This window comes from Musca domestica, unplaced genomic scaffold, assembly GCF_030504385.1.
Source record: "Musca domestica strain aabys unplaced genomic scaffold, Musca_domestica.polishedcontigs.V.1.1 8, whole genome shotgun sequence".
In the NCBI taxonomy this organism is placed as follows: Eukaryota; Metazoa; Arthropoda; class Insecta; order Diptera; family Muscidae; genus Musca; species Musca domestica.
In genome coordinates this window covers 23,114,182-23,127,626 of record NW_026712409.1, presented here as the reverse complement: position 1 = coordinate 23,127,626, position 13,445 = coordinate 23,114,182, and the positions used below count along the sequence as shown (strand labels likewise).

The 13,445-nt window shown below is 34.9% G+C and overlaps 1 protein-coding gene across 1 annotated transcript in view; it reads right to left on the bottom strand.

Annotated features, from left to right (window-relative positions):
• LOC101896283 (leucine-rich repeat-containing protein 4) overlaps positions 1-12,636 on the bottom strand; it is a 47,173-nt gene extending 34,537 nt beyond the window's left edge. Inside the window, exon 1 of the mRNA XM_011293357.3 lies at positions 12,059-12,636. Coding sequence (XP_011291659.1) covers positions 12,059-12,066 — 8 coding nt within the window. The 5' untranslated portion in view covers positions 12,067-12,636. The remainder of the gene's footprint in view (positions 1-12,058) is intronic.
• Positions 12,637-13,445: the final 809 nt, after the last annotated feature.

The window sequence follows — 13,445 nt, the reverse complement described above, 5'->3', positions numbered from 1 at the left end:
GGACTTAAAATAAATTTATTCAAGGACTTCCAGGAATTTAAAGGACATTCGTTTAAGGACTTTCAGAGCTATAATGGTGGACTTTAAAAGATATATTTTCGGGGACTTTCAGAGCCATAACTGTAGGACACCTGCACTAGTTTTGTCACAGCTATATTTGAGGAGTTTAAAGGGTATTTGTTCAAAAACTTCCAGAGCTATATTTTTTGACTTTTAAACTTAATTTTTTTAAAGAATTGTTTCCAGAGCTTTTAAGGGACATATCTATAAAATTGGACTTCAAAGGAGATTTGTTCAAGAACATTCGGAGCTACTATTGTCAGTTTTTAACGACATTTGTTCAAGATTGCAAGAGCAATCTTTTAGATCTTTAAAGAACCTATGTTCAAGAACTATAATTGTGGGCATTAAAGGACATTTATCAAAGGACCTCCAGAGCTATAATTGTAGACGTTAAAGGACCTTTGTTCAACTACTTCCAGAGCTATAATTATGGACTTTAAATGACCTTTGTTCAAGGATTTCAAGACATATAATTGTTGACCTAAAGTGATTTTGTTTTCAAGGACTTCCAGAGCTATAATTGTGGACTTTAAAGGACATTTGTTCAAGCTATTTCAGTACAATACTTATGGACTTTAAAGGACATTAGTTCAAGGACTTCCAGAGCTATAAAATCTTTTAAGGCGATTACTTCAAGGACCTTTGGACTTTAAAGGAAATATTTTCCAGGACTTCCACAGCTATAATTTTTTACTTTAAAGGACATTTATTGAAGGACTTCCCGAGCTGTAATTGTGGACTTTAAAGGACATTTGTTCAAGGTTTGCCATATCTATAAAATTGGACTTCAAAAGAGATTTGCTCAAGGACGTTCGGAGCTATCATTGTGGACTTTGACATTTTAAATATTAAAATTTTTTCTAGGACTTCAAAGCTATAATAAAGGACTACTAAAGCTATAATTATGGGTTTTATATGACATAATTCTGGACTTTGAAGGACATTTGTTCAAGGACCTCCAGAGCTATTCTAGTAGTCTTTACAATTTTTTTCTAATTTTTCAGGACTTCCAGAGCTATAATTGTGGACTTTAAAGATCATTTGTTCAAGGACTTCGATAGCTATAATTGTGGTCATGAAATGGATTTTTTTCCAGGTTATCAGAGCTTTATTTTATAGGATATGATTACGGTTATTAAACCACAATTTTGAAAAAATATTTTTAAATAATTTTCTGTGATTTAAGTGTGAATTTTTATGTGTTTTTTTAATAAGGGCAAACAACAACAAATTACATTAAGTTTGGTCAGGCTGAAGTTTTTCGACCCTCCATTATTTGAAAACTAAACATATTTAAAAAAAATCGAATATATTCAAAATCCCAAGAATTTGGGAGTTATAGCGGGCTACAAAAAAAATATTGAAAAATATGTTGAGAAGAGCTAATCTACTCCCAATGAAGCCAAAATATCAGATTACAGATGGTTCGATTCGAAATTGGTTCGATATCGAAAATCAGAAGATACTATTGTTTACCAAAAATAGTGGCCCTTTTTTAAATATTTTGGCAAAAAAATCTAAAAAGCGACATCGCAAAATGTATCTTACATTTTACTTACATAGATTACTTGGTCGGAAATTGGTGATAAAAACCTTCAAAATGTGAAAAATCAGGAGGTACCTTAACGAGGACTGGTATATCCCCTTTCCAATACCAAAATCCTAGGAAAAATATTACAATCTGCATTAAATATCAAAGCTATATCATTAATAGTGTTAGCTAGCTCCATCGTTATTTCAACATCGACCTAAAATTTTAATCTGATCATGAATAAAAAATTTACGAGACCCGTTTAATGGTGCAAGGTGTAAAAAAATCATCTCGACAATTTTCCAAAATGTTTTCTTTCAAATATTCGGCATTTTTTCTTTAATGGAAAACATCATTGAACCCAGGTCATTCTTATTAAATAAATTATTAAAAATCTTGAAATTTATGCCAAGAAACTTTTTTTTGTAAAAAACTTCTAAACCCCTGGAATTTTGTAAGAATTTTACAACAACCACAAGAAAAGTGTGTTTCTTGTCATTCATTTTTGTTTTGTGTTTGCAATATTTATTTATTAATAAATTGTATGCCCACCACCACCCTCATACCCATGCCTCCTGTAATGTCAAAAATGAATATTTCAGACCCGCGAAAAACATGTTTGACATACCGCCTCCTCGCCCCACCCTCATATCGAACGTTGTAATGAGTTGAAGAAAAGCAAATCCCCACCTAAATTATTGGAATTATTTATGTAGCTTGTGTTTGTTTGCATTTCTGTCTTCGGTCATTTCAAATGATTTGGGGCGCTTTTCTTGTCTTGTTTTTGTTTTCAAATAATTTTGGCCACATACTGGGAAATGGAAATTAGGCATAGACATTTTCTATCACCCATCATGATTAACAGGTGTTTCGACTATATCCCTCCCTCCCTCTCTTCCGCCCTCACTTTCATTGTATCATTTGAAAATGTTGGAAAATTAAAAAAGAAATATATAATCGGATTTTTTGGATTCCAAAAAAAACAGAAACAGAAATTGTGTGGGCAGCCTGCCGTCCATCCATAATTCCCTCCATTTGATTATTTATTAAATTTGTAATTTTTCTTGTCTTGTTTTTTGCTTTTGATGAAAATTTACAATGAATTTTCGAAGATTTATTGCATGATTCGTATTGATTTATGGGGGTTTTGAGATGTATGTGATGTGTCTAATTTAAGGGGGTATTAGAGTGCTGATGAGAGGTGGGTGTCCAGCAATACCACTGGGAACAATACAATTTTTCATAACTTCAAACGAAAGAGGATTTAATTTTGAAATGTAAATCCTTTTATAGGTATTTGGGGATTTTATATTGTCATTCGGGGAATTCTTGCAGCAAAATGGTGGGGAAATGGAAAATTTAAGATGATTTTCTCAGAATATTTTAGAATGTACTTTATTTACATATGACTTTTATTTAAATTGCATTTTTCCTCTCCTCGTGGCTGTTATCAACAAGTGGTTGTTTGTTGTTTACGCTCCACTCTCTGTTGTGATGTTTGAGAAGAGTAAACAACAACTTCCCTCCCAGACTCTCCCAACTCATTTACACAATTACGCATAACGGTTTGGAAAATTCACTTTATGTGGACAAAAGATACGCATCATAATGGTCCCCAAGTCATTCCCCACACAGACAAACCCGGATCAATTGTTTGTCACTCACACACACACACGCGGACACCTCCCCCATAAAAACACACACACGCACTCAGAGACACCACTACATCAACGAGTAACGTTAATTGATTTAAATTGATCGTAAAAAAGCCAAGTGAGAAAAAAACGTTGAGCAAATATGACATGAAAACAACATAAATGTCTATTGGAACAAAAATAAACAACAACAACAACAATGCTAAGATGAATAACAAGAAGTCAATGAATTTGTAATGAAAATGAAAGGAATTCCAGTAAAATCTATTCGAATGATGAATTTCATCTATATTAAAGAAGATCTACAGAAATCTGATATATATATATATATATATATATATATATATATATATATATATATATATATATATATATATATATATATATATACATCTTCAAGAACATATCCCAGGCCTAAAACAAAATTTAAAGGTTTTTCAAATTTTTGCAAATAGAATAACATGTAAAGATATTTTCTTAACGATATTTTCTTTCTATAGACGAGCTTTTAAAGTTCTACAGGGTGAGATGAAAAAACTGCAACCAACTTCAGACTGCTGTCATTCCTAAGCCACTCGTCCGACAGCTTTTAAAATTATTCCAGTGAGAGCTCATTATATTGTTTTCACAGCGTACAAAAGCATTTTGGTGAGAATTTTTCGGAAAAAAGTTATTGGTGATGGAATTCAAGCGGGATAGTGTGATTTCTTTATATTTGGCTTGAAAACCACAAGTGGCTATCATTAGAGCACTTAAGCATTTAAAAACATTTGTGTCTCGTACCATCGCTCGTCACCGTGATACTGGTAGCGTAGCCCGACGTCAAGGAAGTGAATGGAAGAAAACAGCAACGTCAGCAGAAATGGTTCGAAAAGTAAAGAAGCGACTTGATCGAAACCCGCGTCGCAGTGGTTTCTTTTTAGTACGTATTTATACATCTACCCCCAAATCTGAACCCTGCAATCTAACAGGGATCCTAATGCTAAATTTCGGATTTCAAACAGTATCCGTTCACGCGATAGTAAATTTAGTACCTTTCGTACGCTTGCAGAATGAATTTCCAACCCCACATAGTACACTTAGTACACATTTCCAAAACAGGTATTTTCAAATTCCCCGCCATGTATCATCAATTCCGCACAAACGGTGATCCTGATGCCAAATTTTAGACTTCCTGTTTAATTCCTTACCCAAATATCAAATTGATTACGATTTAGTACGTATTTATAAATTTCAAAACCCAAACTCCAAATTTTAAACCTACACGCCAGCACCACACAAAAGCTGATCCTGATGCCAAATTTTGCACTTTCAACTGAATCTCATACCCAAATACCAAAACCTACACGCCAATAGTGATCCCATTTGCCAAATGTAGTACCATTTAGTACCTTTCGTACGCTTGCTGAACAAATTCCTATCCCCCCTACTCAGTAGACGTAGTACACATTTCCAGCACCGCACAAAAGCTGATCCCGATGTCAAATTTTACACTTCCAACTGTATCTCATACCCAAATACCAAATTTAGTACAATTTAGTACCTTTTAGTACGTAGTTATAAAACCACCTTCAAACCTCAACCCTTCACACTAACAAATTTCAGATTTTAAGCAGTATCCTTTCACGCAATATCAAATCTACTACCATTTAGTACCTTTCAAACGCTTGCTCAACAAATTTCCAAGCCCACTTTTCAAAACCATCTTCGTATACCAATCCTACTGCCCAAACTAAGTTTTTATACCAAATGTCAAGATTTTAGCTACAGTCGTTCACAAAATACCAAAAGGTACGACATTTAGTGTTTTTAGTACTTTTCGTACACTTCTAGTCCGAATTTCTAAAAACCCAGCCTAATCTCAACCTTACCCTCCAACATTGACCCACATGCAAAATTCCAAGATTCTAGATTTACCCGTTTCGCCTAAGGGTTGATGAATCTGCCAATCAGTCAGTCAGTCAGCCATTTTTATACCCTCCACCATTCTATGGAAGGTGTATTAAGATTTACATTCCGCTTCCACTTCTCGAAACACTCATGTCAGACCCAACAAAGTATATATATTCTTGAACAGCGTAAAATTCTAGTTCGATGTAGAATGTCTTTGTGCATTTGTTTGTAACAGGCAAAAGGAAACGAGATAGACCCATAGTTCCTTTTGATGATCTGCATAGAATCACATTCTGAGTCGATGTATACATGTCCGTCCGTCTGTCCATGTATTTTTGTAAACAAAGTGCAGTTCGCATTTATTGCCCTATCCAGATGAAATTTTCCACAAATCATTTGTTTGGCCCAAGCACGAACCCTATTGAAATTGGAGATAATCGATAAAAATTTAGAAATAGCTCGCATATATATCTTCTTCCGATTTGCCTTTTATTGTGCACCAAACGTGTAATATCAGCGCGAATAGTATGGAATTTTGCACATACAACCAAATTAGGTCTGCAAATAAGTATGCCAAATTTGATCGAAATCGGTTCAGATATAGCTATAGCTCCCATATATAGTGTTCATCCGATTTGTTATATTTGTTACCCACAGCCCTAATATGCACTCATATTTGGACAAATTTATCAAATACAGATCAGAAATACATTTGCTAAATTTTATCGAGATCGGCTCAGATTTGGATATATCTCCCGTGTATATAACTTCGTCCGATTTACCTTTTATTGTGCACCAAACGTCTAATATTTGTCCAAATGGGATGAAATTTCACACTTACGACCGAATTGAGTCTAGAAGCTAGTATGTCAAATTTGGTGAAGATCGGTTCAGATATAGCTATAGCTCCCATATATACTGTTCATCCGATTTCTTATATTTGTTACCCACAGCCGTAATATGCACTCCGTAACAACGATATTCAGGGAAATATATCAAATACAGCTCAGAAATATCTTTGCCAAATTTTATCGAGATCGGTTCCGATTTGGATATAGCTCCCATATATATCTTTATCCGATTTCAAATTAATTGTGCACCAAATGGGCAATCAAGTCTGAATTTAAAAGACACAAATGCTTCGGTACATTTAGTCCTTTGAACTTTAAATTATAATAAAATAATATAATAATCATAGCGTGTATGATGGAATTCTCCCATAATTCCAGCCCAGCCCGACTTTAAAACTTTCTTTACTGGTTTCATTTATAGAACAAGAATCCAGTCCCTGGCAAAAATTTAAGAATCGAACAGTTTCAAACTTTCTTTGAAAAGATTTTATGAACAAATATCGTCTCATAAAAGTCTCCATTGTTGTTTTCTGAGTTCTTTTATCGATTCTCTTTTTTTCTTCCTTGTATATTACAAATAGAACTACTTATCTATTTTTTGTTACAAAAAAAAAAAACTACAAGATTTCAATTTCTTATTTTTAGAAACATGCCTAAATGTTCTATATTTACCTTGTCACATTTTTACTAAGGGACACATGGCCGAGGCACACACAATTTCGACAGGAGTAGTGTCATAAAATGATTCGTAGCCAAACACACAGATAGGTGGGGCAGCCAAGCAAACCAGAATCTTTAATTTTTTTTTTTTTTTTTAAATTTTCAATACTACGTGATGTATGCAATGTTCCGCCGTTAAGACCTTTCAGAACAGTGTCGTCTGATAAGTTTTGTTATTGTTAATGTCTCGCGGTGAATCGAGAATGCAACGAGGCGTCTAATCAGCCGCAATCACTTTGTTTTGTTTTCTCTTTTTTTTTTCAGACATCCCTTGCCCACCTGTCATACTTTGGCAGAGTAATTTACTTAGAACCCAAACGAATGTGTAACAACATTTCATGACACACACACACATTCCGACTGATTAGAAAGAAATTGCTGACAAGCGATAAAGAGTGAAGGTAACAAAGTTTAAATGGTTACTTATTGTGGTTATCAAAATTTTAAAGAAATAGCAAATTAGTGATAGGCCGGAAAGGATCAATGAGTGAGTGATCAGTAAAGTATTTATTTAGGAAATGTTTTAAAAAGTCATATCGAAAAGTCAACAATATTTTCCTAAAATAAAGTCTGGTAAAGTTTTTCACAGAAGGTTTTTGGATTAGTCCAACAATTATCTGTCGATAGTTCTATTCAAGATCTATTGAATTTCTCATAGAATATACAGGGTGAGATAAACAAACTGCAACCAACTTCACACTGCTGTCATTTTTAAGCCACTCGCCTGACAGCTGTTGAAATTATTCCAGTGACAGCTCATTATATTGTTTTCACAGCGTATGAGAATTTTCCAGAAAAAACCACATTTTCCGCTGGAAAACCACAAGTGGCTATCGTTAGAACACTCCAGCATTTAAATGTGAATAAATCTTTTGTGTCTCGTAACATCGCTCGTTGCCGTGATACTGGTAGCGTAGCCCGAAGTCAAAAACGGAACGGATGGAAAAAAAAACAGCAACATCAGCAGAAAAGCTTCGAAAAGAAAAGAAGAGACTTGATTGAAACCCGCGTCGCAGTGGCCGAAAAATACCTCGTGAACTGAACATATCGCAATATTCCAATCGGCAAATATTGAAAAATGAGCACGGTGTAAAGCCATTGAAAGTTGGCACTAAAAAATACTAAAGTGTCGATCACCTCAAGCAAGCGCTTCGCCGGGAATGGGCCAAAATACCGCAGAGCAACATTTGGGCAGCGTGTGACGGTTTCATTGGCCGTTTGAAGACCATAATTCGTGCCAAAGGTGACCAATTCGAACAAATATAAACTTATTGTAAAATTTGATGCTATCTCCGACATTTTTGCTTTCATTCAATAAAATTTAAAAAAAAAATGAAAAAATTATTGCTTTTGATTTTGTTGCAGTTTATTTTATCCCACCCTGTATGGTGATAGGTTCTGGTGATCTTTTCATAGAACATTCGGTGATCTTTTCTAAAAAAAAAAAACATTTGATTTTCTGGTGATGATTTATTTGAAGATCTGGTGATTTCTATCAGATTTCTATCTAGTGATCTTCTATAAAAAAAATATCTGGGGATCTCACATCAGAAGATGTGTTGTTCTTCTCTTAGAAGATGTGGTAATGTGGTAATCTACTTGTGCAAGATCTAGGGATCTCATATCAAATGATCTGGCAATCTTCTATAATCAAAAAAAATCTCCAATAAGGCGATATTTTCTCATAAGATCTGGCGATATTATCTTAGAAGAAAATCCGGTAATCTTCTTGTGCAAGATCTGGGGTTGCCCTAATAGAAGATCTGATGATCTTCTCTTTGAAGATTTGGTGATCTGCTCTTTGAATCTTCTCTAAAAAGGAAATCTGGTGATCTTCTCTAAAAAAAAATCTGGTGGTCCTCTAATTTATAATCTGGTGACCTATAGTGGAAAATCTGGGAAACTCCTATCAGAAGATCTGGTGATCTTCTAGTGAAAAGTCTGGTGATCTTCTCTCAGAAGATGTAGTGATCTTCTCTCAGAAGATCTAGTGATCTTCTCTCAGGAGATCTAATGATCTTCTCTCAGGAGATCTAGTGATCTTCTCTCAGAAGATCTGGTGAGCTTCTCTAAAAAGGAAATCTGGTGATCTTCTCTAAAAATATTCTGGTGGTCCTCTAATTTATAATCTGGTGACGTATAGTGGAAAATCTGGGGATCTCCTATCAGAAGATCTGGTGATCTTCTAGTGAAAAGTCTGGTGATCTTCTCTCAGAATATCTAGTGATCTTCTCTCAGGATATCTCGTGATCCTCTCTCATGAGATCTCATGATCTTCTCTCAGAAGATCTGGAGATCTTCTCTTAGAAAATCTGGTGATCTTCTCTTAAAAGATCTGGAGATCTTCTCTAAAACGACAATTTGGTGGTCTTCTAGTGCAAAATCTGGGGATCTCCAGTCAGAAGATCTGCTGATCTTCTCTAAAAAGAAAATGTGATGATCTCTTATCAGAAGATCTGGTGGTCTTCTCTTAGAAGGTCTTGTGATCCTCTCTCAAAAGATTTGATCTTCTCTCAGAAGAGAATGTAATGAACTTCTAGTGAAAGATCTGGGGATCTCGGGATTTGATGATCCTTGCATGGATCCTTTATTAGAATAGAATCTCCGGCTACATCTGAATAACTCCCAAATCCCAAAGCTTATGGCTTAACTCAAAATTTTTTCTCCAAATAGCATTGCTCATCAAAAAACCCAACATCAACAACAAAAAGAAAACTATTACGAATTTTCCAAATCAATTGACCTCCAATTCAATTAAAAGGAGAAACAAATAAAAAATTAAATATAGAAAAAAATTCAATTATAGCATTGGCAAATGCAGTGTCGGAATGGGAAACGTGCTTTAAGTGTTTGTTCAACAATTTTTAATTTTTTTTTATTTTTCAAAATAGTTTTTATTCCAATATGCCCCACATTCAGGGAATAAAAATATCATTCCCCTCTTTTCCCCAATTGGGCCCCAATGTGAGGGTCATTTACTCACACAAACACACACACACACAGATGTTCACTATGAACCAACAAGAAACCGCAATTCTTAAGGAATGCCTTAAATCCAACGTCCACAGTGGCGATGTTGACCACTGAAATGAAATTCTTTAATTGTTCTTAATTGAAATAAACTACATTTGCAAGATGTGATAAAAATATAATAAATTTCGTTGGTTTTTTTTGTGTGGTGTATTTGTTTGGAATTGTATATTTTTTTCTAATTTTTTGTTTTGAAAACCATAATCGTGGTTTGCATTTCCTTTAAAAGTTGATAATAGCATGGCAAGTGGCAAAGTGTTTGATATGGAATTTTGAAATAAATATCGAAATAACACAAAAATTGTTTTGACGCGATTTTGCATGATTTAAGATTAGCTGGGGTTAAGGGTTCAATGTGGTATTACGATAATGTTTTCAAGGGTAAGTTTTGGAGATAATAAGTAAAAAAAAAACAAAAAACCTGCCCTAAACTTAATCAAAATTTTGAATATAACCAAAGAAAAGACTTTTGGAAAAAGTGAGGTCTGGAATGGGACAGCCTTTTCATACCCTCAGCCATATGGCTAGAGGGGGTGTATATCATTTCATACGGCAAAAACGTGCAACATCGAAATAACGGTTTTAGACCCCAAGTATCTTTGGAAAGACTTTTAGACAAAGTGAGGTCTGGAATGGGACAGCCTTTTTATACCCTCAGCCCTATGGCTATATCATTTCATACGGCAAAACGTGCTTCATCGAAATAACGGTCTTAGACCCTAGGTCTCTTTGGACCAAATCCGTTTCAGGACATTTGGAGTCGATCTAGCGATGTCCGTCCGTCTGTCTGGCTGGCTAGTGCTCACGATAACTCTCAAAGGGAGTATCCGATTTGGTACATCGTAAAATTATTATCAAACTTAGATTGAGTTCGGATATGGGCAATATTGGCTCACTCTTTTTGGTACCTCCCACACAAAATGTCAACATTTCCAAAGAAAATAATTTACTTCACAGAAAGAGAACGGTTTTTCCGATTTTGCACCAACTTTGCGAGTCCTAATATTTGCATCGGCGATGGGTCGGGTGCGAAAATGGACAATATCGGTCGACTCCATCAAGTGCTTCCCCCAGAAGGGTCAAAATTTTGAATAATTATAACACTTATAAATTGTGATGTAAGTGTCCGATTGTCTTCAAATAACACTCGTCTCAATATTTTTATTAAAGATGTAAAGATGTTATATATTGGTCCACTCCTTCTAGCACCCACCACCCCCACCCCCCCAGAAAGGGTCAACATTTTGAGTATCCAGGAAGCTCACAAAACTCGAAATTTACTTCTGATTCCATTCAGACTTGGAACATTGCAATATTTCCATAAACATAATTTTGGAGGGTGTATTAAAGCCTTGGGCACGCAAACATTTTGGCCGCAGACCTTGGACATTCCAACAGGACTCAGCACTCGCCACCCAAGAATGGTTACAAAATGAGGCTCCTCGCTTCATTTCCAGCGCACAATTAGCACCAAAATTTCCGGATACCAATCCGTTGGCCAAGCAAGGTTGGCAAAAAATAAACTACCAAAGTGTCGATCACCTCAAGCAAGCGCTTCGCCGGGAATGGGCCAAAATACCGCAGAGCAACATTCGGGCAGCGTGTGACGGTTTCATTGGCCGTTTGAAGGCCATAATTTGTGCCAAAGGTGATCAATTCGAACAAATCTAAACTTATTCCAAAATTTGATGCTATTTCCAAAATTTTTTGCTTTCAAAAAATGTAAAAATGATGGTATTTGACTTTGTTGCAGTTTTTTATCTCACCCTGTAGAACATATCACAGGTTCAGAAAGTGATTCCAATTCGAATATCATTACCAATAATTATGCGATTGTTTCCTATTTTTCCCTTCTACAAATACACTGACTCATAGAAATCATGCATTGTAGACTGTCCGGAAACAGGCCACTATATCTGACTTTATTAACCCAATTCGGTTGAATATTCCCCTGTTTGAAGTTAATGAATCATGTTTCCATGCGATATCACAAATATGAATAATGAGTACTATTTTTGAATGTCTCCGAACCAATCATACATTTATTTATAATTTTTGTCTGGGTAAGGGAAAGTTTTTTAACCGAACATATTTTGAACATAAGTTTATCTAAAACAATTTCTTAGGATTTGTGATGCGAATTTTGAATTTCCGATGAGAATGAAAAAATCCCCGAAAATTTTCCATTTTCAGGCTTCGGCGGTTCCTTATTTTAGTGTTTACACATTCAATAAAATATAATATTTTTTGTATAGCAATTTGGGCCACAGATTTTTCTATAATCCTCCAATTCCCATGTCCATATATTCACTTACCTTTTCATGTGTTGTCTGGAATATTTTCCACGGTTGTTTGTGTTTAATCCAAATTTAAATAGTAAATATTAATCCCAGAGATAAGGTCATGCTTGTGGGGGACCGGGAGAAATTTTATGAAGGTAGATAAGGTTCCAAAATATATTTTTCTTATTTCTTTAAAGCTCATGTGCTCATTTTTCCATTCATTTCAATAACACGACTTTTTTTTTTCAAATAATACACACATTTTATTCACTAAAAACACACTTCGACTTCATTCATAATTTGAAAACACATTTTTTCATTAATTTTTGTTTTATTAATTTTGCTGCATTTCTTTACACATTTTTATTTGATAAAATGAAAACAGCTTTGTTTTTAATATTTTCTATAGTTTATTTATATTTACAACAATATTTTCCCATTTATTTCTATTGCAAATAATTTGAAATTTAATAATTCAAAAAACAATCAAATGTAACGCCCGCAAGAAAAGCGCGCCGCTTTTTGTTTCGTTTTATGAAGAAATTCTTTTTTCTCGTTAAAATCAACCGTTCGTCCGTTCTATACCGACTGCTGTACGAAATTGAAATTCGTCTCCGTGTATTGCTTGCTCTTCGTGTGTAAGGGGGAAAAACAGAACATTCGTGTATTAGCGGTCACACAAACACAGATGCAGAAACAGTGAGTGCGCTCTCCCTGCAATCAAATCAACAACAACGACACAACAAATGCAAACACACAGCAAATGGAAAATCCAAACATAAAAAGAGAACTTCTAGGTAAAAGAAAAAACTCTCCAAATGTGATCGTAAAGAGAAAGATTGTTTTTCTATTCCACAGGTAGGTGTTTCGGATTGTGTGTGGTTGTGTGCGCCGGCTCGTATGTGTGTTTATTGAGGTTGTAACGTTGTGATAATTTGGGCAACAAAAAGAGAATCAAAACAACCGGCATGGTATAGTTATTAAGGTAGATGGGTTGCTAAAATGTTGAATCATTTTGGTAGGTGCTAATCAATAAAACTAAAAAATTTTTTAATAAGAGTTTTTATTTTTTGATGAAATATATACAGGGTGAGATTAAAAAATGCAACAAAGTCAAACGTCATAATTTTTATTTTTTTACAAGCAACAAATGTCGAAAAAACATCAAATTTTAGAATAAGTTTAGATTTGTTCGAATTGGTCACCTTTGGCACGAATTATGGCCTTCAAACGGCCAATGAAACCGTCACAGGCTGCCCGAATATTGCTCTGCGCCCATTCCCGGCGAAGCGCTTGCTTGAGGTAATTGACACTTTGGTATTTTTTAGTGCCAACCTTGCTTTCCAAAATACTCCAGACACAATAGTCCAACGAATTGGTATCCAAAGATTTTGGGGGCCATTGTGCGCTGGAAATTAAT